The sequence below is a fragment of the Lepidochelys kempii genome, chromosome 4 (genome assembly GCF_965140265.1).
Source record: "Lepidochelys kempii isolate rLepKem1 chromosome 4, rLepKem1.hap2, whole genome shotgun sequence".
NCBI classification, from domain to species: domain Eukaryota; kingdom Metazoa; phylum Chordata; order Testudines; family Cheloniidae; genus Lepidochelys; species Lepidochelys kempii.
The window spans coordinates 125,707,009-125,731,817 of NC_133259.1; the positions used below are offsets into that span (position 1 = coordinate 125,707,009).

The 24,809-nt window shown below is 38.7% G+C and overlaps 1 protein-coding gene across 7 annotated transcripts in view; it reads left to right on the forward strand.

The window, feature by feature from the left end:
* CTBP1 (C-terminal binding protein 1) overlaps window positions 1-24,809 on the forward strand; it is a 430,677-nt gene that overhangs the window by 176,061 nt on the left and 229,807 nt on the right. The window contains exon 1 of one of the 7 annotated variants that reach the window (XM_073342818.1): window positions 10,335-10,370. The exons of the other annotated variants lie outside the window; for them this stretch is intronic. Within the exon in view, the coding sequence (XP_073198919.1) occupies window positions 10,364-10,370 (7 nt within the window). The 5' untranslated portion in view covers window positions 10,335-10,363. Of the gene's footprint in view, window positions 1-10,334; window positions 10,371-24,809 lie in introns of those variants that run through there. 7 annotated transcript variants of the gene reach the window in all.

Sequence of the window (24,809 nt, forward strand, 5' to 3'; positions counted from 1 at the left end):
GTATTCACAAAAAGAAAAGGAGTACTTGTGGCACCTTAGAGACTAACCAATTTATGGTATTTTTTCATGCTTTGTATGTACAAAAAGATCTTCTACACTTTCCACAGTATGCATCCGATGAAGTGAGCTGTAGCTCACGAAAGCTTATGCTCAAATAAATTGGTTAGTCTCTAAAAATTATTAGGGATAGGAACAGCTTTCTTATGAGGAGACTGGGACTTTACAGCTTGGAAAAGAGACAACTAAGGGGAGACATGTTAGAGGTCTATAAAATCTTGAGTGGTGTGGAGAAATGAATAAGTAAATGTTATTTACTCCTTCACAGAACACAAGAATTAAGGATCACCGAATGAAATGAATAAGCAGCAGGTTTAAAACAAACTAAAGGAAGTACTTCTTCACACAATTCAGAGTCAGCCTGTGGAACTTGTTGCCAGGGGATGTTGTGAAGGTCACAAATATAACACGGGTCAAAAAAGAACTAGATAAATTCCTGGAGGATAGGTCCATCAATGACTATTAGCCAGGATGGACAGAGATGCAACACCATGCTCTGAGTATCCCTAGCCTCTGTTTGACAGAAGCTGGGAGTGGACAACAGGGAATGGATTACTCGATGATTACCTGTTTTGTTCATTCCCTCTGAAGCATCTGACATTGGCCACGGTCAGAAGGCAGGATACTCAGATAGATGGACCATTGCTCTGACCCAGTATGGCCGTTCTTATGTTATTATGTGACAAAGGAAGCAGAAAGGGATTGCTCCTACCTTAGGTTACCTTTCTCAGTTTAAATGACCCTTCCCCATACTGGCATTAACGTTACTACACAACTTTTAATTGCAATGGTTTGGTCTCCTAGTCTATTATTTTCATTAGAACTTTGTATAGGAAAGAAAATAAAAGTGTTTTCATTTATATTTAGAAATACTTTGATTAGGAATAATGTTATTTGCAATTTCTGAGGACCTCAGCATTCAGATGTTTTATTTTCTATTCAAGTTTTTAAGCTACATGCATCATTGTAGTAGCTGAGCATTACTGTATACAAATAAATAAAATAAAGTTGAGTATTTATGGGTGTAAATGAAGGAATTCAGAGTTCAGTTGTTTTGTAATTGATGTGGAGATGTTTAATGTTATCCACTGTTTGTAACTATCTGGTAGTTCCTCGCCTAGGCATAACAAGAACTGAAAATGAAACATCTTTAACTCTGGATATAATTTCTTTTGTAGACTTAAGATAGATCCATAATGTTGTTTTAAGACTATTGTTATTGAAATAGTGTACATTAAAATTTGGTAGAATGAAACTTTTTTTAAAGTTTTTGTTTTGAAAAACAAAGAGAACAGAAGATTACACGTGTATATTCACACACACACACTCACACACACACTTCTAAAGCCATCTGATTTGCTGATGAGTAATGTCTAAAGCCTCTGCATTGGCCAGCAGTCTCTTCACTTTTCCTCTTTCAATACATACAAAACTATACAAATATCAATACATCAGACAGGTTTTGCTGGGTAGTGTCAAAATTCACTGTTTATTTCGTTTGAACTGTAACTTTTTGCCCTGCTGCAGCCAGGTTGAAAGCAAAGCTGCCATCTGAAGATTGATTAATTTTACCATTAGTTAGGCTTGAATTATGCGTGTCAGACTTGGGCCTGCAGAACTGTTCAGAATGAAACATTCAGGCTCCATACAATAAATTGTTTCTAAATTTAAATGTAGCATATTAAAGGATAGACCTAAATGTAAGCCCTGAGGTCACTGGCCATACTTACCCAGAAAACCCATATTTTTGGTAATAAGTACATGTTCACATTGGACTACTCAAACCCAGGATTTGTCCCTTGGGGCAAGCTGTTCACTGAGTGTGTTGTGATTGCCCTCAGAACTGCTGTTCTTAGATCCTGAACATTAAGGACTCTCTTGAACTGCTTTAAAGAGATTCTGCTTGATCATTCTACGAAGAGACAGACAGGTACAAGCAGAACACTATGTTTAAAGTCTTCGTATTGGCAATGCTTCTAAGAACACTTTACTTTTTTTAACGGAACTGGTTTTTAGGAATTTCAGGGAATATAAAGTGCCAAAGGCAGATATGCTGTATACAGTAGTAAGCCTTTTTTGCCTTTATCAGTGAAGTCCTGATTACTAAACTACAGTCAGTTCTTTGAAATACCAAGATTATCCAGTTCCAAATAAGCTACAGATCAGCTGTCAGCAGATACAAGTGTTGTCAATTTTCTGGAATGCCAAGTTAAATCTGGGTTAATTCAGGCCTCCTAAAAGGTACTGTATACTGTTGGAGATAATTACAGACATCTGATTTATAAACTACAGGAAGCAATCAAAGAGAAGTGCAGAAGCAAACTGAGGTATAGTGTACTGCTTGCCTATGAAAATTAATGAACCCATGCAGCAGAATCAAAAGTTAAGAATAATACAAAGACCTTAACAACATGTTACTTATGAAAATCTGGGTTGGAATGCTCCATGATTTTATAAGTAGGGGGACAAATTCAGCCTTGGAGTCCATGAGTGCAACTTCTGTTGACTTCAGTGTTAACTGTACCCATTTGTACCAGGGCTGAATTTGGGCATATATATCTTTGCTCTCCTGTTTAGATAAGATTATTCAGAGCTGTTGCCGCTGGCATTATGAGCTAGCTACATAAAATTACCTTACAGTTTATCTCATGATAAATTATTTACTTCTATATCATTCTGTGCAAAAGACTTTACCTTCAGTTTTGCACAAAATGCAGACATCTTTTTTTTCTTCTAAGGATGTTAGCCAGAAATATGGGTTAAAGCCAAATGCCATAGTCTAGCCTTTGCATATCCACCATCTTGCCTCTTGTGTCATGGGGGGAAAAGCAATGAAGACCTCATTATTATTATTTATTTATTTATTTATTTATTAGTATTACCATAGCTCCTACGAGTCCTAGTAGTGGACCAGGATCCCATTGCAATATATGAACAGAACAAAAAGGTAGCCCTTCCCCAAACATACTTGTTTGTTTCCCAATGAGATTAAATACCTTTAAATTGGAAGGTCACTAATATATGGAATGTTTTAATAAAATTGCAAGCATAAATGTCTTTTTCAAAGAATAGAGAGGGAAATTTAGGGAGTAGTACATAGGCCATATCTCCCCTGTTATTTCTAGAGTGTTACTATGTTTACCAATTGCTGTTCTGATTAAACTTGTGGTTTCTTAAAGGAGTACATTAAATTTCAGTATAACATCAGTTTGTTTTCTTATTCATATATTTTTACTGTGAATCTTTTTTCCCATCTGATATGCAAATGACACCCCTGCAATATCTGCTATCTTAACCATGCATATTTTCAGATTTTGATGAAGATTATGGCAGTAAAGAAGGAATGTCATTGGTGTTGGCAGTTTTGCAAAATGATGAGTATATTCTACCCCAAACTTGCATTTTAAGTAAAGGATGAATCTTTTTAATTCTTCCATACAACAGATTTTGACTTTATGAACAGTGTTTGCTCATGGGCCTGGGATCAGAAGGTCTTGAGACTATTTCGTATGGTGATGAATTCTATCACCATCTAAAATCTGTGTGGAGAGACATTAGTATATTTTCTCTCTTAAGAATTATGTTTTCATTTTCCCGCTATGCCAGAAAATGGACAAGAAACACTGGATGTGGTTTAATTAGGCCACAACTTTATTATTAACTGTCTGGGGATACCTGCTAGGTAAAACTGTACAGTGCAGGTAATTCCATAATCATTTCAAATATAGCCAGAGGGCTTCCATCAGCTCTCCTCATTTCCTATCTTGGCCCCCAGTCTACCCGTGCTTGGGACCTTACCATTCCCTCTCCCCTCGAGTGAGGGTTAAGGTCAGCTATAAAAGAGTGGGGGGGTTGGCTTTCTACCGTGCTAGTTGTACAAGCCCTGCACGATGCTATTTCCACTCCTTTAACAAATGCCTCCTTTAAATCCTTTACCAATCCATTTATCTGATCACTGTATACCTCCCGAATGGAGTACCTACACTGGACATCTGTTCCACATCAATATAATGAGTTGTGACACCATAGCCTAACTCCAGTTCCATGTTTGTCCCAACTAAGCCCCCCTGAACCTGCTGTGGGAGGGAGGACGCGCCCCCCCGCCCCCCCTTTGGTGAGGGAAATATTCCTTCCCAACGCCCTGAGAAAGGAGCAACTAGTGCATTGCCCACAGTAGATCCTGACCCAACTAATATTTCACCACTTCCATTGATGGGAGGGTCCAGGTAAGAGAGGGTTTTACTTGCCCAGCATGTATTTATGTAACCTCCCTTCTCTTCAGGGGGATGGATCTATGTGCCCACAGCCGACTCTGAAACTGCTGCTAAATCACTCTGTCACTCTTAAAGAGGTACACACCTTCCTCCAGCAAACTGGACAATGGACCCCTGGTTAAATGTGTGGTGCGGTCATTCTCAAAGTACTGTAAGGCAGGGGTCATGTGCCCTACTTATTAAGACCATAACTGCTGCTGCTTATATTAATCATAATTGTCTTGGTAGCATCTTGTTCTCCCTCTCCTCCCGCTGCCCCCATCAGCTTGTTGTAGTCCCCTGTTAGATTGTGGGCTCTTTTGGGAGAGGACAGTCTGTTTGTTACATGTGTACATGTAGATCAGGGGTAGGCAACCTATGGCACATGTGCCAAAGGTGGCACGCAAGGTGATTTTCAGTGGCACTCACACTGCCCGGGTCCTGGCCACCGGTCTGGGGGGCTCTGCATTTTAATTTAATTTTAAATGAAGTTTCTTAAACATTTTAAAACCCTTATTTACTTTACATACAACAATAGTTGAGTTATATATTCTAGACTTATAGAAAGAGACCTTCTAAAAACATTAAATGTATGACTGGCCCATGAAACCTTAAATTAGAGTGAATAAATGAAGACTCAGCACACCACTTCTGAAAGGTTGCCGACCCCTGAGGTAGATCATAGCACAGTGATTGTGCCACTCCTTGGTTGTCGTTTTAGGCACTACCACAACACAAATAAATGAGAAGAAAAAATAGTGTGCACGACTGCAGATATTGTTCACTATGCCAACTGAATTACTTTGTTATTTATATAACACTATAAATATGCTGCTTTAATAGATGAATAAAAGGGTTTCTGCCATAAATTTTCTCAGAACTCACAATAATGAGCATAATATGCATGCCTATGTATAAAGCATGCTTTTTAAGGCTCTGCTCCTGGAAGCTATTTTATTTGGGGTACCCCCCGCCTCCACCCACACAGCTTTATTAAAGTCAGTGGGGCTCTCTTTAGATTTAGGGGTCTACCCATAGTAGAATCAGCGGCTAAGGCATACGTTGTAGATTGATTATTAGCACTGGCATGGGGAAGAGAGAATAAGAGTAACAACAATAAGATCAAGCAATAGATTTATTTGGTAATGTTCACACCACAGGAGTTCCAACATTTTAAATGTTTTATTTCTTGTGAGATACTGTTACTAAGAGGGGACAACTAGGATTTTCAGAGTTCCATCGCAGTCAGAGTACACGTTACAAATTATGGGCTCGATGCAGGAATTACTAGGTGAAATTCTACAGCCTGTGTCATGTAAGAGGTCAGACTAGATGAGTCCCTTCTGGCCTTAAAAGTCTATGAAAATATGGTCATTTCACCCTTAATGAAAAGAAGTACCATCCATACGGTTGGCTATAGTACAATAACAAAAAGTCCGTTTGTCACACCCAGGTCCAGGGCACTATACAGATAATCTTCAGATATTTATGAGCAGTAGCATTAAAAACTGTCTTTGATTTGGATTTAAAGTCAGAAGAGGATTTCTAACTTTGGATGAAGTCTGTTTAAGGGCCCAATTGTCATTTTAATAGAACTATTCATGAGTTTAAAATTAAGCATGTACTAAATGTTCACAGTATCAGAGCCTACACTGAGGAATTATAGTTGCTGGAAAGTTCCACAGACATCAGTCTGCACTGTAGACATTTTATACATTAAATAACTGTTGATTTGAGTTTGTAATGGAGGTTTATGGTGACAAAACAGTTGTAGCCGAACAAACTTCAGATGTGATGCTGAAGCTATTGTCATCTTTACTTCCTACCTTGAAGTGGTTAGTATTGGTTCATGTTGAATTTCAATGTCTAAAAAGATTCTGTGCTTCAATAGGGCCAGTTTCACAAAGCTGAAAACAATTCTGAGACAAATCAGCTGGAAGGAAGCATTTAATTAAAAAATGTTAATTGGGAATCATTTAAAAACACTTTACTAGATACCCAAAAAGCTACAATCCCACAATCAAGGAAGAAGGCCATATTGGTTAAAAAACTGACTTGGTTTAGATGGGAAGAGAAAGCAGCTATAAAAAATAATATATAAGAAATGGGAATTCGATAGTAATGAATATAAATCAGAAGTTAAGAATTGTAGAAAGTTGATAAGGGAAACAAAGGGACACAAGGAGAAATCTGTGGCCAGCAGTGAAGGATAATTAAAGGATTTTAAAAATATATTAGAAACAAAACAAAAAAAATCCTGACAATTGTATTGGTCAATTACTAGGTGAAAATGGTAGAATTATCCATAATAATTTAGAAAAGGCAGAACTGTTCAATAAGTATTTATGTTCTATATTCGGAGAAAAAACAGGTGATTTACTCTCATCATATGGTGATAAAATTACTTCTATTCCACTGGTCTCTCTGGAGGATGTTAAACACCAGCTATGAAGTTTCACATTTTTAAATCAGCATTTCCAGATAACTTGCATCCAAGAATTTTGAACTCACTGGACCACTAATGTTGATTTTTAATAAGTCTTGGAGCACTGGGGAAGTTCCAGAAGACTGGAAGAAAGGTAATGCTGTGTCAGTTTTTAAAAAGGGTAATTAGAGGCCCCATCAACCTGACACTGATCATGGGCAAGATAATGGAGCAGTTGATATGGGACTTGATTAATATAAAACTAAAATGTAATTAATGCAAATCAACATGGGTTTTTGGAAAACTAACTTGTAATCTCACCGAAAAAAGATATCACATTTGGGTGATAAAGCTAATAATGTTGACATAATATATTTAGATTTTTTTGTACGGTGTTTGACTTGGTACTGCACAATATTTTGAGTAAAAAACTAGAATGATAAATTCACATGGCACACATTACATAGATTAAAAACTGGTGAACTACTAGGTCTCAAAATGTAATTGTAAACAGGGAATCATCATTGAACAAGTGTGTTTCTAGTCAAGTTTTGCAGGAATTGGTTCTTGGCCCTACACTATTTAACATTTTTATCAAGGACCTGGAAGAAAACATAAAATCATCAGTGATAATGTTTACAGATGACCCAAGAATTGGGGAAGTGATAAATAATAAAGAGGAAAGTCACTGATGCAGAGAGATCTGGATCACTTAGTAAACTGGGCTCAAGCAAACGATATGCATTCTAATACAGCTAAATGTAAATCTGTACATCTAGGAACAAAGCATGTAGGGCATATTTACAGGATGAGGGACTCTATCCTGCGAAGCAGTAACTCTGAAAAAGATTTGGGGTTGTGGTGGATAAGCAGCTGAGCATGAGCTCCCAGTGTGTTGCTGTTGCCAAAAGGGCTGATGTGATCCTGAGATACATAAACTGGGAATCCTAGAGTAGGAGTAGAGAGGTTATTTTATCTCTGTATTTGTCACTGGCTTGACTGCTGCCAGAATTCTGTGTCCAGTTCTGGTACCCACAATTTAAGAAGGCTGCTGATAAATTGGAGAGGGTTCACAGAAGAGCCATAAGAATGACTGAAAGATTGGAAAAGATGCTGTAAAGTGAGAGTCTCAAAGAGCTCAATCTACTTTGTTTAACAAAGAGAAGGTTAAGGGATGACTTGATCATGATCTATAGATAGGGTGACCAGATAGCAACTGTAGAAAAAATGGGACGGGGGGGGGGAGAGAATAGGTGCCTATATAAGAAAAAGTCCCAAAAACGGGACTGTCCCTTTAAAAATGGGACATCTGGTCCCCTATCTATAGGTACCTACATGAGGAACAAATATTTAATAAAAAGAAAAGGAGTACTTGTGGCACCTTAGAGACTAACCAATTTATTTGATTAGTCTCTAAGGTGCCACAAGTACTCCTTTTCTTTTTGCGAATACAGACTAACACGGCTGTTAGTCTGAAATATTTAATAATGGGCTCTTTAATCTAGCATGATTCCAATGGCTGGAGGTTAGTCAAATTCAGACTGGAAATAAGGAGTAAATTTTTAATAGTGAGAGTAATTAACCATTGGAACAATTTATGAAGGGTCATGGTGGATTTTCCATCACTGACCATTTTAAAATCAGGATTGGAAGTTTTTCTAAGAGGTACGCTGTAGGGATTATTTTGGGGGAAGTTCTGTGGCCCTGTGTTATAGAAGAGGTCAGACTAGTTGATCACAATAGTCCCTTCTGGCCTTGGAATCTATGAAATATGTATTCTCATTATAATAATTATACTAGAAAGAAAGTGTATGTCCCAGTAATGATCCCTATTAAGAAGTCTGATTTGTTAAGAATTTATTTGAAGTATAATAATGCCCCTTGGTAGGTAATAATTTTAAAAATGATTTTAAACACAAAAATCAACAAGATGTTAGCAAAAATAAATTATAGAACAAGGGAACTCTAAAAAGTAATTATTATTGTGGATATGGTAGAGGATTCTGTAACTACCATTCAGTGATTTTTTTTATATTGGTTTGTGCTTTATAAAACATGTTTATAGACTATGTCAGCAATGTTCTTTCCCAGTTGCTGTTGCAAAGACTATTTTTGCAGTTTATCACAAAATGCCAGATTTGCTCAGCATGTAATTAAATCCTATGCTTGGAAGCATCCACAGTACTTGGTTATCATGAAATTATTCTTTAATAAAAATGTATGCTTTGTGATCTATATTTTATTAATTTGGTGAGTCAGTTTATCGATTGTTGCAGATGCCATGAATGTATAATTTGTCACTGTTATTGGTTGCCTGTCAGCAGTTTCTAGCACCACAGAGTTCTTGGCTGTTGGGGCACCTTAGAAATATGTCTTTCTTGATCTGCAAAAGAAAACCTTTCTACTGTAGATTGTCCTCAAGACTTCTGAAAACACAATGAACAAATGAATAACATGGCCTGTTTAAGCAAGAGTTTGCAACAAATATGATTTTTATTTTTTGGGGAGAGAAGATGGAAAGAAGTGTTGCATCATAAAGGAGAAAATCCGGTTTTCTCATTCTTTTTTGTTAATTTCAAACCTATGAAAGTTTGGGGTCATAGACTGTGAAGCACAAAGAAACAGTATGAACTTTTCTATTTATCCATTTATGATAGTTAGCTTTCTGGTTTTAAGATTTACTGATAGTGACCTGTGTGGACTCAATCGTTTATTTTTAGAACTAGATATTAGCGAATGAGTTTTTAAAGAGAAGGGTTCTAATGTTGAAATGGTTAGTGTCTAATTTATAAAAATGAAAAGGAGAATTGATGGGATAATGCAGTTATTTTTTCTAAAGTTGTTGGATTTGGCTTACTGATTAAGAGGATAATTTACATTTGCTTTAGAATTCTCCACATAAATAAGGTAATTTTCCACATAGTAAGGTAATGTAAATCTTAACATGCCAAATGTAGTTGTGTGGTTATAACGTTTTTTTTTTCAAAAAGGCCAAGTTGGGTTCACAATATGAATGCACGATCTGTTAGAATCTTTATGTATTGTATACATTTTGATATATGAAAAAATTGTTGGTAAACAGCCACTCTGTTTCTCCTTTCTGATCCTGTATTTTATTAGGAATAAGCTTTTTGTTTGTTTGTTTGTTTTTTAATTGGGACTAACATTTTGGACTCTCTAAATATTTGCCTTTTCTGACACTAAATGGAAACCCATGTTCATTTTCAGTCCCTTTCTGTACAGAGGTAATACAATTGCAGCAGGGCCTCTTAAAGTTTTAATTTATAATTTAAATTTTAGAAAATGCAAAATTGCATTCTGACTGCTTCTTTCAGACAAAAAGAAATCTTACTGTGTAACACAAAGACAAGCCTTTATTTCTTAATCTTGACTAGTTTATATTATATTAGCCATCTCTGAAAGGGTTTTTTATTATTATTATTTCCCCTCCCCCAGCCTTTTGCTGTCTGACTGAGTAATGAGCTATGATATGGTTGGCTAACATCCAATGGTAGGTGATTGTGATTGGCTAACTTGGAATGCCTGTATACACTGATTGGTCTTGAGCCTCTTTGCTTCATATTTTCACAAGCACTAGCATATTCTGGTTGAAAACCTGAAGGTGGGGATGCAAGGTTTGTATCATCTTTCATTTTCCTTTCATTCTTTCATCCACATAATCAGCAGAAAATATTAAATAGTCTCCCGTGACTGTCATAATGAGGCTGGATTCATTTTTATGATGTGAAAAGCCTTGGGTGGGGTGCCTCTGATCCCACGCTGGGCAGTTCTCCTGCGAGTGTGTTATGAGAGGATGAAAAGGGGGTGGCTTGTATATTTAATAAGCACAAGCTGTGCCGGGATTGAGCTGTTGTTTTCTGCTTTTCTGAACTCTCAGACACAGGTTTATCAGCACAAAATGACACATCCTGATTTGTTCTATTGTTGTGAATGAGGGATCATAAATATTTTTCATATGTTTGGAAATGCATCGATTTTTGAAGGGATTCTTTGTTGTGTGAATAGAAACCCTTTATGTAAATGTCCATATGAGGATATACAAAGGCTATTGTTTAGCAGAAGTTTGTGCAGAGAGCTTGCCTCGAGGGCAGGACTGGGACAGCCCCATGTAAAAATGATAACAGGAGCTGATTTCTTCCTCCTTGTTTAGAGCACACACTGTTAAAATGTGAAATGCCAAAAAGCAGAGCTTTGATAAAATTGTTTTTATTTGAGCCGCAATTGTCACTATTTTTTAAACAAAACTGTGTTCTTTTGATTTGGTTCAGCTTTGTACTAGTGTCCTGAGGAGAGACTGCAACTGGGATTTGAATTTTATGTATATTCTTCATTATGTGTTATTGAGTAGTAGAAAATTGACCAAAATAAACTGAAGGCTGAGTTTATCAGTGCTGTGCATTTATCTAATCATTTAAAAACTGAGGTTTGTACGCTTTATTAAAAACAATAAGTTAGAATCTAATTAGATCATCATCTTTGCTGGAAAAGCAAAATCCGTTAACTGTTGAAAACTGGTTTCACGATTTCATGCTTTTTCTGCAATATCAGACAGCAACTTATAGTTAGTTAGAAATGAACATGTTTGTGTTTCATCATCTGAACGTGTTTGACTTCACCTTTATTTAAATTAAACAAACAATAAAAATGAAGTTAAAAGAGAGTAGGATTATTTTTTATATTTGCAGATTTTTTCCTGACCTGTTGCAAATACTCTTGTTTATAGTTTCAGGAAAAGTATTGCATTTATTTTCTTTTGTATCATATCTCTGGTCTTGTCATTCCTTTCAGGGGAATTGCTTGGTAAACTTGCAGTCGTCTGTTTATACTGTGTTTTCCGCATGCATTTCAGATGAATAAATGTTTTTTTTTTCATTGAAAGTTTTAACCGTTAAGCTTCCCTAATATGTCTAATTTTAGGAAGGTTACTTCTGATCTTGATACTTTTTAGCAATGAACAAGTTCCCAAATATTTTATGGCATAGTAATTTTTTCAGCATTTTAGTTTTATCTTGCACGATTGGGATAATGTGAAAGCTTGCAATAGGCTAACTGCGTATCCTCAAAATGTATTCTGTTCAGTAAATGTAGTCTCAATTCTGTATTCCTTATTCAGGCAAAACTCCCACTCTCAGTAGTATTTCCAAGCACTGGATAATAGTTGAAGTTGCATTGCATTCACGAATTGACTTCGATATGACACAGGTAACTCACAGCAAATGTTAAGCCACCAGGTGTCTAATTTAAGGTTAAGGGCCAGAGCCTGAACATCTTTCTCAGGCAAAACTTTCATTGAAATCAGGCCTTTAATGTGTCCATGTTAGAGTAGATATGTAGGGTAAAATCCTGACTCCATTGAATCATAGAATATCAGGGTTGGACAGGACCACAGGAAGTAATTTAGTCCAACCCCCTGCTCAAAGCAGGCGCAATCCCCAATTTTTGCCCCAAATCTCTGAATGACCCCCTCAAGGATTGAACTCACAACTGCGGGTTTAGCAGGCCAATGCTCAAACCACTGAGCTACCCCTCCCATTGAAGACAATGGGCGATTTGTTGTTGATTTAACTGTAGCCAAAATTTTACCCCTAGTTATTGAGTGTTTATTCTCGGCCTAAAACCTTAGATTGGCCCACATCCTGGGCCAAACACTAGAGAGTTATTCCGGTGCTGGGGAGGAAGGACTCCTCCTCCTCTCCTACCAATACTGTGAAGTACTAATGGAGCTACTCCATGGCTGTTAGCCCAGCCTCAGAGCAGGACCAGAATCTACATTTCTGATCCCTGCCACGAGCAGCGTATGAGAAGTAGCCAGAGGATCTGCACTGCTGCAAATCCACTGTTCCTAGCCTATCACCCAGTCTCAGCTGTGTACTGCTACACAGGAAGCCAGAATGTATAGGAGGGCTGCATGTTCCCAGTATGGGGTCTCAAAATCTTAATAATAAAGAACACAAACTGCACCCATTTCACTGCACGAGGGCTGTCCACAAATGCAAAGGAAAGGTCAATATCCTCCCATCAGTGAATATAATGCAAGTTCAATTATTTTGCCTGAAATTACGTATTTCCGATTGAATTTATATAAAAGTGGAAATGTTAATAGCCTATTATATCTAAGTGACCATGAATATTTGTATACATAAGTAATTCAGCTGGTTTCATATAAAATCTCTTTTTTATTGTGAATGAAATGTTTTATTTAATAGAACTGATAATATTTCTTTAATCTGGTATTTATGCATATATCACATGCTTTCAAGGAAAATATAACTGTGTTTCATTAGTTAAAGTGTTTAAAAGATTATATATACTACATATAATCTTTTTACTGATTTTTAATGGACATGGACATTGATTTTGACTATATAATTATATAAAGTAAACCTTTCAGAATTTCTTCATAGAACAACAAGAATAATACTACATAGAATTATATACGTGTTGAGGATTTTTGAGTGCAAATAGAAAATGATGGAATTCTAAACATTTTAGGCCAAACTGTGGCCAGGTTATCATGGGAGCGCCACACATCATGCGCAGCAGCACAGGAGAGGGATTCAGGCTCTGCAGAGCTGATATTCCCCCCCTCCCCCCCCGGTACAGGTGAGTGGAAGGGACAGAACCTTGCTCCCTCCCACAACATGCCCACCAGCATGTGTTGCACCAGGTATAGTCCCAGTGCAATTTACAGCAAGGGAACTGGATGCTCCAGGGGCAGAGTAGCAGCCTGAGGCCTCTTACTCTGTGCGCCTGGCTAGCCCACTGTTGAGCCCTCTATTTATTGAAAGTTGTTGTTAAATGTGAACTATTTCCTTTATTTTCCAGATGAGTTAGAATCTTTTCCCTCCTTTTATTAAGTATCTAAAAGGAAAAAGTTAAATTGGAGAGCTAGTTCTCCAAATGATCGAACATGAGAATAAAGATTTTTCGTCGTTGTTGTGATTGGATTTTTTTGTTTTGTTTTTGTTTTCCACAGGTTAAAATAATGATGTTCCCAGCCAATTTTACAATCTTGATAATTTTTCTTATTATAATAGCAGGACTTTCAAAGAGTTGCATGCAGGTGCAAGGGTCTGCCCCTGCAGAGGTCCTTGCAGAATCCGGGCCTAAGCACATGCATAACTTTCATCACAAATAGTCTCATTAAACTACTCACATGATTCAAGTTACTTCATCAGGTGTAAGTGTTTGGAGATCAGGGCCTTAATTGTCTGTGTGTGTGTTTAAATTCAAACCACGAGTCATACAGTGTTTTCTTGCTAGAAATGGGAAGGAATTGCTCGGTAAATGATTTCTATGAGATACTTGTTTCTGTCTGTACTGTCTTGCCACATATTGATAAGTTTAACTTTTAGCTGCAATGTCAATTTAAAAATTAGATCTGTTTAAATATGAAGTTATAAAGTTAGCGTACAGTATTCTTGTCACTGATGTAGTAGTCTAATTCAGTACTTGCACTCTGCAGTTATTTTAAATGCATACTTTCAGTGACCACAGAAAACAAGGGTGATGAAGAGTTTTTAAAGATTTGTGATTTTCATTTAGTAGTAACGTGTTAATGTTGTCACTAACCTCTACATCACTTGCTGCTAGTTTATTATGAAGTACAATGTGCAGATTTTTATGCTGCCAGATTTGTTTTAAGTAAAGAAATAGTCTGAGAGTATAAGGATTTTTACACTCCTCTTGTCACAATTTACTGTGTTTAAGAAACTTTGGGGACCTGTGTTTCTCTCTGTGATTGCTTAGTTTGCAAAGCATGAGCATTATGGCAAAAGCATTATAGCAGGAGTGGTACACCTCAACAGGTATGAAGGTGATTGGAAGTTTGGGGAGCCAGGGGAATTAAAACCAAGTTGCAGGAAAATTTTTATTCATCTTATGTGTAAAGATTTTCATGTTGTAGAAAACTTGATGCAGTTGATGTATATATTTTCCAATATGAATTTAGTTTCAATATTAGTTGATCCTTCAGGCCCCAGAAGATCCCTGATCCCTGACTGGCCTTGCATCTTCCCTCTACCCCATGCCCTCTCCTCATAGTCTTCATTATGGACCTTCATTATAGGCCTGCTTATAGAGGTGGATTAAAATTTATTGGGGCCCTGGGCAAAAAGAACTTTTGGGTCCTCCACTCCTCCTTTGCCATGGGGCCCTGCCTCCTGCTCCTCCTCTCCCCCCAGAGGCTCTGCCCTATGACTAGGCCAGAAGTCGGAGCTGGGCCATGTTAAGAGATGATGCCTAGGGAGCCCAGGCTTCTGTGGGCAGCTCTGGACCCTTCACTTGCCCTGGGTAGTGTTCCCCGGGGAGCGGGGACACAGGCCAGGGACTGTTCTCAGACCTTCCGGTCTCCCACCCCAGGCAGGTGGAAGGTCCAGGGTTTCCCACAGCGACCAGGGCTCTCTAGGCGGCTCTTTACCATGACCTGGCTTTGGCTTCTGGCCTGGCTGGGATGGGACCGCAGAGGGAGCCACAGTTCTGGTGCCGGTGGCCCCCTCCTCTTCTACTCAGGTTCCAGCACTCCTGCAGGGGTCCCCAAATTGGCCAGGGCCCCTGGGTTAATCCACCACTGCCTGCTAAGGAGTGCAGGAAATCCTGTTTCCACAGTCTTTAGCAGGTCTGCATCTATAAGCTCCAGTGGAAAAGGGGCCCGGTTCTGGCATTGTGCAGATCCTTGTGTTCAGAGGAGTAGGTTTTATTCCGAAGGAACTACTAAACTGTTCAAGGTCAGGCACTCCAGTGATACCCAACTAGATAAATTCCACAGTTGGAACTATCTGCAAGGCTACAGATTATTTAAATAAAATAATATAGGATAATAATTATATGATTTTGTTATACACAAGCAACCTAAATTGATTTACATTGTCCATATATTTGATCATTATTCAAGAATGAAAAATATGTATGATACATTGTATAATTTGAAAAAATATTATGTGATCATGAAATTAAAGGCTATGTTATAATATATACACCGAAGGGGTGATGTTACAGTTGCATGTATAGGCTTAACTTTATTTCCTGACTTTTGACTACTTAAACATCCAATTAAATGTTTTCTTAATTGTTTTTAGTGAATATTCCATAATGAACTAGATATTTTGCTCAAACCCAGAACGTCTTATAACACATGGTTATTGACTTATTTTTTCATTTGTATTCTCTTGCTTGCTGCTGTTGTAATAGTAGCTAAGCAACAGGATTTTCACAATACAGTATATAAGCACAGGAAAGCTAAAGGAACAGTATCAGTTTGAACACGGAGGAGAGTTTCCCATATTAGCTTCTTTTGTTGAATCTAGGTGCTTACTGCTGGATACCGTGAGACGATTTCTGTCACCGTTACTCATAGTGGAATTAAGGAGGATACTTTCATCGAATAAGGTTCTCTCCAGTGAAAGTGTGGGAGTATTTGGCTCTTTTGTGTGATCTTTACTTTGGGATTTCAGCAACTGAAATAAAATTAAAATTATATTCACTATATCATGATGAAAGGAGGTAGGGAAAAATACGTACACCTATTCAGATATTTAGTTTAGTATTCCATTGACTATTGACAGGCGGGTTTTATTGCTAGTGGTTTTTTATTGATATTTGCAAATTATTGTTAATTGATGTGTCAAACTTAAAAATTGTGTCCAACATGTAGTCATCATTATAATGAAGTTTCATCATATGTTATACGTGAGGTAGTTTAGTTTGGTGGCTAAAACACAGGAAAAAGAGTAAAATCTTTTGAGTTAAATTCCAGCTCTGCCATTGACTTGCTATGTGACTTTGGGCAAGTCATTTAACCACCCTCTGAATCAATTTACCCATTTGTAACATGGGAATAATCATAATACAAAGGAGTATTATAAGTCTTATTTAATGTTTCTGGTATACTTTGAGATCCTCTGGAGGTGCTATGGAGTTGTTAATGAGTGGATTCTTGTTGGGTCATGAAACTGTTAGCCTTTTTTATTTTTGAAGTCACACCTGGATCGATCGGTCTTCAGTTGTTATTAACACTGCACCGATCACAACACATCCGCCATTGTTTTCACACTCTTGCCTTTCTTCTGCACGTACACGCAGGGAACTGAGGCCCATTTACTTGTGTTGTTTTAGCTGTTGACTTCAAGCCATCCCACTGGCTGGGCAGGCAGGCATGCGTACGTTCTCAAGCTTAGCTAGCCTTCAGACCTCTAAGGAGAAGGACAAGCGCTCTTTCCTCTGAGACAGCAATCCCCTTCCTGGATTGGGTAGTCCGATACCTTTGTAGCATGGTTAGACCTGCCAGGGCATATGGCCCACTACCATAGCTGTCAGACGGCCAGGGTCACCACGGCGCCACGATGAGGCGATGAGGTGCTGAGGTAGGATTTCCTGCTTGCTGATTTAAATAATGATTACAATTGGTGTATTAAATTATTTTGATTTAAATCAATCCACCCTGCATTTTATTATTTCTCTTCTTACTAATATATTATTTTACAGGTCAATGTTTTGACAACAACATCATAGCAGTAAACATAAAAAATAATTCTTGGCAAGATTTCTAGAGTATTATATGAGTATCTTGCTGTGGGATGCAAAGACTATGGGAAATAAAACTTTCCTTCACCCACCTTGACATACTAGATACTTGTGAAAATAAAAGATACAGATTATAATTTCAGTCAACAAACTGAGGTGTGGCTGTTCCAACAGTATTTTATATAAAGAGCATCTACTTGAAGATGTTTCTAGACTGTGACCGCACTGCTGTATGTTCAAAGGGTATGATGAATATTTGTAAAATTATTCTTGGACAAGGAGTATTAACCTCTCTTGAAGCATGGAAGAGCTGATAATTTTAACCTTTTGCTATAGTTTATTAGAAATGGTACTAAGAATAGCAACCTGAAAATAATTGATAGACATTAGCAGCAGGAACATTAGATAGTCATGAGACTTCCTGAAATTTTTCCTTCCTTTGTTGTCCTCCTTCTAAAAATATATAGAAGCAGTTATGGGACAACTTTACCCTCTAAATATTGGCCCCAGGTCTCCACCCCCACCCCCTGCTTTACATTTCAGATTGAAAAAATGACACTCAGATTATTCCCTCCCATGGTAAGGAAGGAGTTTTGGGGCAAAAATTCCTAGAGGGATTTCCTTGGGGAGATCCTTCCCACAGTGTCCCATCAGGATAAGTGGGGGTGGGGTTTGCCTGGCACCTCCATGGAGTAAGCTGCAGGGCCTGCTCAAGATCTGTAACAGGTTAAAACCACCCCAAAGTTCTGTAACTCCACATCTCTGGCCCCTAGCAACTCCATGTGGATCCCAGTGGAGCTACACTGCCAAATACACCCATGTGCTATTGAGGACCCTGGGCAACATTATGGGGCAATGGAAATCAGTGAAGGGGCTGTCTTGTCTATTCTGCTTAACCTGTGGGGCTGAAGGGTAAGCAATATAGATTCTCCCTCCACATCTGGACTGCCCAGTCTTCCCTCTGGCCCACATCGTCTCCAGTCTTTCCCATAAAGGAATGATAAACAGTGTCCTCTGTGGGATCCAGGGGCAGAAGGATGGTTCTGTACACATGGCTGAGCAGTCCCCTTCAATTTGGGAAGGGAGAGATCTACATGCAGAGGTTCTGCCCTGTGTATGGATCTACATGGATGATTAGGAACTTAATTAATACTGCATTAACTTATGCTTTCCCATGGTGTCACTGAGTACTAGATATGTGATTTAAAATTATATAGCATTACAGATATTGGACAAAATTGATATAAACTTATTTGTTACAAATAAAGAAAAAACTGTGGCTGAAGAACTATTTTATGTATTTTTTTCTTAATGGCCTAAAGGCAATTACTTGGAAGCTAGGATTTTAAACTCTATTGCTTGTATTTTGACATAATATGTTTGTAAAAAGTGTCAAATTACTATTTGAAATTAATTTTATCTTATGTGAAATATAGCTTTCATATCTTCCTAGTTTCTAGTACCTATTTATGAAGAATATGAACGATAATGTCCGAGTTCCATTGTGATATATTTGTACCATACTCTTAAACTGAAGACCAAGAATCAGGTTTCCTTCCCATTGCCCAAAATTTTTACTATAGTTTGCTAAGTCATGCAAAATCTTCATGTGTCTCATACTATAGGTGCCCAGTTCAAAAACCAAGATGTCAGCAGAGACTTCATTAAAACGATTTCTACCCACTCACACATACACCAGTTCACATGATTCTTGTGGGCCAAAAACTGTCTCTCTGATTTTTTTTTCACTGTTTTTTTTTTCATTCAGTTAACTGCTTGTTCCCAGCAGTTCTGGCACATTCCATTGTTCCCTTCAGAATACATGCTGAGAAAAGCGCGTTTCCAGGGGCAAAGAGTTAATCCAGCTCAGCGTGGATTGAACTGTTTCAGAAGTTCATGATAAATGTTTGTTGCACTCTTCATACATGGGAACATTGCGTTCAAAAGTATTTAATGCAGTATTGTACCTATGTACTGTGCCTGTGGTTCTCTGTCTGTGGTGCTTGTTGTCTAATTGTTAAACTCTTGAAATCAGTTATACATTCTAGACGAACAGATATTTTAGCTAAGCAGTCTGCATAAAAGATAAATACAATCGTGTGACGTAGGGAAAAAAATGTTACTCTCCTGAGTGCGGCCCTCCTATGCCAGAGCCACCAAAATGTTCTTACTGAAGCACAGGCAAAAGCATAGAAGCATGTGTGTGTTGAGAAAAAATGAGCTGCAAGAGTCAGGTTCTGGGCGTGTTGCCATAGGTATCAATGTTCTTTTTGAGAATGTTCAGTGGAGTCCTTTGGGCATCATCAGTGTGGGCCGTTTTCCATATGAGTTTGGTGAGATCTGACTTGTTGTGTGTACTAGAGCTGAAAAGCAGTGTGTTGCTTAAACCTAGAATCTACGACTGGATGCAGAGTGCAAAGACTTTGGCAAGTAGAACTGAATATAGCTTTTGAGGAAATTTTCTGCTGAGGTTCCTTGGAATCTTAATTAAATAAATGCTAGATCCTTTAATGGATCAAGCAATAGTAATTTCCCAAACAGTTTACCTTGTAAATTAATTGTTCAGAAGCTACAGACACTGTATTTTGAGAATCAGTGTTCAAAATGGATATCAATAGGCTCATGCCAAAATCTGTCAGCAGATAAAACTACTAACTATCCATTCTGTTTCTGTTGAAAAGAATTAAAAATTTAGAAAAATATTTACATGTTTAATATGTTACATTATAAAAGTTTCCTTGGGAATAAAGAAAATTGTATTTTGTTATGCTAATGGGAAGGATGCTTTTCTACCATCCACACAGACACAGTATTTGCTCAAGCGGTCTCTGTTGTCAGCTGGACATGTATATTTATTCTGAGGCTCCCTAAACCTATGATGACCTATGACTCTTAAAGAAATCTTAAATCAGAGTGCTTTACTTCCCTCTGAGGTGACACATTTGATTCTCAGGTTTCAGAGTAACAGCCGTGTTAGTCTGTATTCGCAAAAAGAAAAGGAGTACTTGTGGCACCTTAGAGACTAACCAATTTATTAGAGCATAAGCTTTCGTGAGCTACAGCTCACTTCATCAGATGCATATCGTGGAAACTGCAGCAGACTTTATATATACACAGAGAATATGAACCAATACCTCCTCCCACCCCACTGTCCTGCTGGTAATAGCTTATCTAAAGTGATCATCAGGTGGGCCATTTCCAGCACAAATCCAGGTTTTCTCACCCTCCATCCCCCCCACACAAATTCACTCTCCTGCTGGTGATAGCCCATCCAAAGTGACAACTCTTTACACAATGTGCATGACAATCAAGTTGGGCTATTTCCTGCACAAATCCAGGTTTTCTCACATCCCCCCCACCCCCATACACACACAAACTCACTCTCCTGCTGGTAATAGCTCATCCAAACTGACCACTCTTCAAGTTAAAATCCAAGTTAAACCAGAACATCTGGGGGGGCGGGGGGGGAGAGGAAAAAACAAGAGGAAACAGGCTACCTTGCATAATGACTTAGCCACTCCAAGTCTCTATTTAAGCCTAAATTAATAGTATCCAATTTGCAAATGAATTCCAATTCAGCAGTTTCTCGCTGGAGTCTGGATTTGAAGCCGTCAAGAACACTATCCCCGATAATGTCACAGCTAACCTGGTGGCTGAACTTTGTGACTTTGTCCTTACCCATAACTACTTCACATTTGGGGACAATGTATACCTTCAGATCAGCGGCACTGCTATGGGTACCCGCATGGCCCCACAGTATGCCAACATTTTTATGGCTGATTTAGAACAACGCTTCCTCAGCTCTCGTCCCCTAAAGCCCCTACTCTACTTGCGCTATATTGATGACATCTTCATCATCTGGACCCATGGAAAAGAAGCCCTTGAGGAATTCCACCATGATTTCAACAATTTCCATCCCACCACCAACCTCAGCCTGGTCCAGTCCACACAAGAGATCCACTTCCTGGACACTACAATGCTAATAAACAATGGTCACATAAACACCACCCTATACCGGAAACCTACCGACCGCTATTCCTACCTGCATGCCTCCAGCTTTCACCCTGACCACACCACACGATCCATCGTCTACAGCCAAGCTCTGCGATACAACCGCATTTGCTCCAACCCCTCAGACAGAGACAAACACCTACAAGATCTCTGTCAAGCTTTCTTACAACTACAATACCCACCTGCAGAAGTAAAGAAACAGATTGATAGAGCCAGAAGAGTTCCCAGAAGTTACCTACTACAGGACAGGCCTAACAAAGAAAATAACAGAACGCCACTAGCCGTCACCTTCAGCCCCCAACTAAAACCTCTCCAACGCATTATTAAGGATCTACAACCTATCCTAAAGGATGACCCAACACTCTCACAAATCTTGGGAGACAGGCCAGTCCTTGCCTACAGACAGCCCCGCAACCTGAAGCAAATACTCACCAACAACCACATACCACACAACAGAACCACTAACCCAGGAACTTATCCTTGCAACAAAGCCCGTTGCCAATTGTGCCCACATATCTATTCAGGGGACACCATCACAGGGCCTAATAACATCAGCCACACTATCAGAGGCTCGTTCACCTGCACATCCACCAATGTGATATATGCCATCATGTGCCAGCAATGCCCCTCTGCCATGTACATTGGTCAAACTGGACAGTCTCTACGTAAAAGAATAAATGGACACAAATCAGATGTCAAGAATTATAACATTCATAAACCAGTCGGAGAACACTTCAATCTCTCTGGTCACGCAATCACAGACATGAAGGTCGCTATCTTAAAACAAAAAAACTTCAAATCCAGACTCCAGCGAGAAACTGCTGAATTGGAATTCATTTGCAAATTGGATACTATTAATTTAGGCTTAAATAGAGACTTGGAGTGGCTAAGTCGTTATGCAAGGTAGCCTGTTTCCTCTTGTTTTTTCCTCCCCCCCCCGCCCCCCCAGATGTTCTGGTTTAACTTGGATTTTAACTTGAAGAGTGGTCAGTTTGGATGAGCTATTACTAGCAGGAGAGTGAGTTTGTGTGTGTATGGGGGTGGGGGGGATGTGAGAAAACCTGGATTTGTGCAGGAAATAGCCCAACTTGATTGTCATGCACATTGTGTAAAGAGTTGTCACTTTGGATGGGCTATCACCAGCAGGAAAGTGAATTTGTGTGGGGGGGTGGAGGGTGAGAAAACCTGGATTTGTGCTGGAAATGGCCCACCTGATGATCACTTTAGATAAGCTATTACCAGCAGGACAGTGGGGTGGGAGGAGGTATTGGTTCATATTCTCTGTGTATATATAAAGTCTGCTGCAGTTTCCACGATATGCATCTGATGAAGTGAGCTGTAGCTCACGAAAGCTTATGCTCTAATAAATTGGTTAGTCTCTAAGGTGCCACAAGTACTCCTTTTCTTTATTTGATTCTCACTTTCACCAGAACTGAAGACATGCACATAGTAACCTAATGTGTGGATGATGAAAGAGAGAGACTGTTACACATTCATAGATCATAAGGCCAAAAGAGACCACTGTAATGATCTCGTATGATTGGCATAAAACAGGTATAAATATTCCCACATAACTAAAACTGTTGGAATAATTGCAGGTATGAGAAAATCCAGGTTTCTACAATTTTCATATTTCTCACTGATTTCCTTACACCTAAACAGAAACACTTGTTTTAATGGATACTAAACTCAGAGACTCTTACTAGGACAGTTATGCAGTGATGCCATAATTATCAGGAGCAATGCTGTGCAGCCTAACACCTAACTGGTTCTTCTGTACTACCCACTCCAGAAACACACTCCCGGCTCCATTGCTTCCCAAGGGTTGATAGGAAGGTGAAAGAAGGAAGAGACTGAAATGTGAAGGGGAGCATGGAAAACACGGGAAAGAAAGAAGAAAGGGATGGACATGGGAGACCAGGAGAGAAGAGGAAAGAGGGAATGATTATTGCACAATATAGAAAAATAAGACTGAAGGAAAATAGACATCTGAAAAAGACTGAGGCGGTGACATATCAGGGTATAGAGTAGCGGGAAATAAAAATAAATGAAGAAGAAGCTGGGAAGAAAATAGGTGGAAGGGAGTACTTTGAAATTTTAAAATGTTGTAGTAACTGCTGGTGTACTGAAACCACTGCCTATCAGGCTGGCTCCTTGTACTCCCCAGTCTGTCAGTATCCATTTGTTGTCTCTTGACTTATACTGAGATTGGAAGATCCTTGGGGCAGAGACCACACTACATTACCTAACATAGCAGGGAACTGGTCCATAACTAGGCTCCTAGGGGATAGGGTAATATAAATAATAATAATAAAGTAGCCCAGTAAAGTTTTGGGGTTTTTAAAAGGATGATGGATAGATGCTGCTCATCTTGAACTGTAGCTAAGCCATGCTCTATTCCTACAACATTTTCAAACAGCTCTTTTACTTCATTCCTTCATGGACAAAAGTGGTTAGTGTTTAAAAGGAGGTGGATAACAAAAAGGGACATGAGAGGGGAAGCAAAGCTGGGAGCTCAATTTACAATTATTAGTTTTATTATCTGACAAACAGAAGACCTATAGAGCTGGAGATAATTTGTGAAATGCCTAATGAAGGAGATTCTGTGAGAATAGTAAAACAGCTGGCCTCTGTAGAATGGCTTCCCACACGAGGAGAGTGTTTTCTGCAGTTTTTCATTGATTCTGCACACAGTCTTTCTGATGCTTTTCACAAGCCCAAGACCTTATGTATTCTTAGATGTGCTGCTTTGGTATCTCAGTGACACTGCATTAAGGTTGATGCACAGCTTTACAGCCATTACTTTCTAGGACAGCTAAATACCTTCAATATACTGAAAGAACAGTGTACAAAGTAAATGATTTGTTGCTTGCTTTGTCTAGATTAAAAGGTCTGATTAGGAGAAACTATTTCTCTGTCAGTGTTTATAAGGCAGTGAGAAAAATAATATGGTGCCTAGATATCATTGTTATTGGCACCCAATCAATATGTAGATGGAAGGCTACTGTTCTTCATGTTTTAAGTCACGGAGATGTGGGAGGGCCATTTTTTTATATCTAGTAAGTTGTTACTCTAGCATTTATAAACCGGGTTTTGAAGGGTTTTTTACTTGACTGTTTACAAACTGCCGTCTTATTTATTGTGTTTAAAGTGAATTCAAGAATGTTATTTGTGCAGAAATGCTGTAGTAGGGTAGTCCATATGTTTATCAGAATAAATAATGCAATTTTATGGAGTTTGCTACTGGTTATTGGGATCTTATTGCATGCATCAGGATCATAGATGGGTGGAAGATGGTTCAGGTTACCGGAAGGTGAAAAGAGTACGTTTTTCAACGGCTTTAACATATTGAGCCTGCTCCTTGGCTGTGACAAGTTATTCTCAATACAGTCTAGGAAAGGAGAGAACAAAGGTGGCTTTAAGATACCTCTGGGCTCTCTGGTCTGGGGGTTGGCCTGGTGCCAGTCTGGTTCCCAGCATAAATTAGAGCAGCGCAAAAGCTGCTCTAATTTACACCGGCT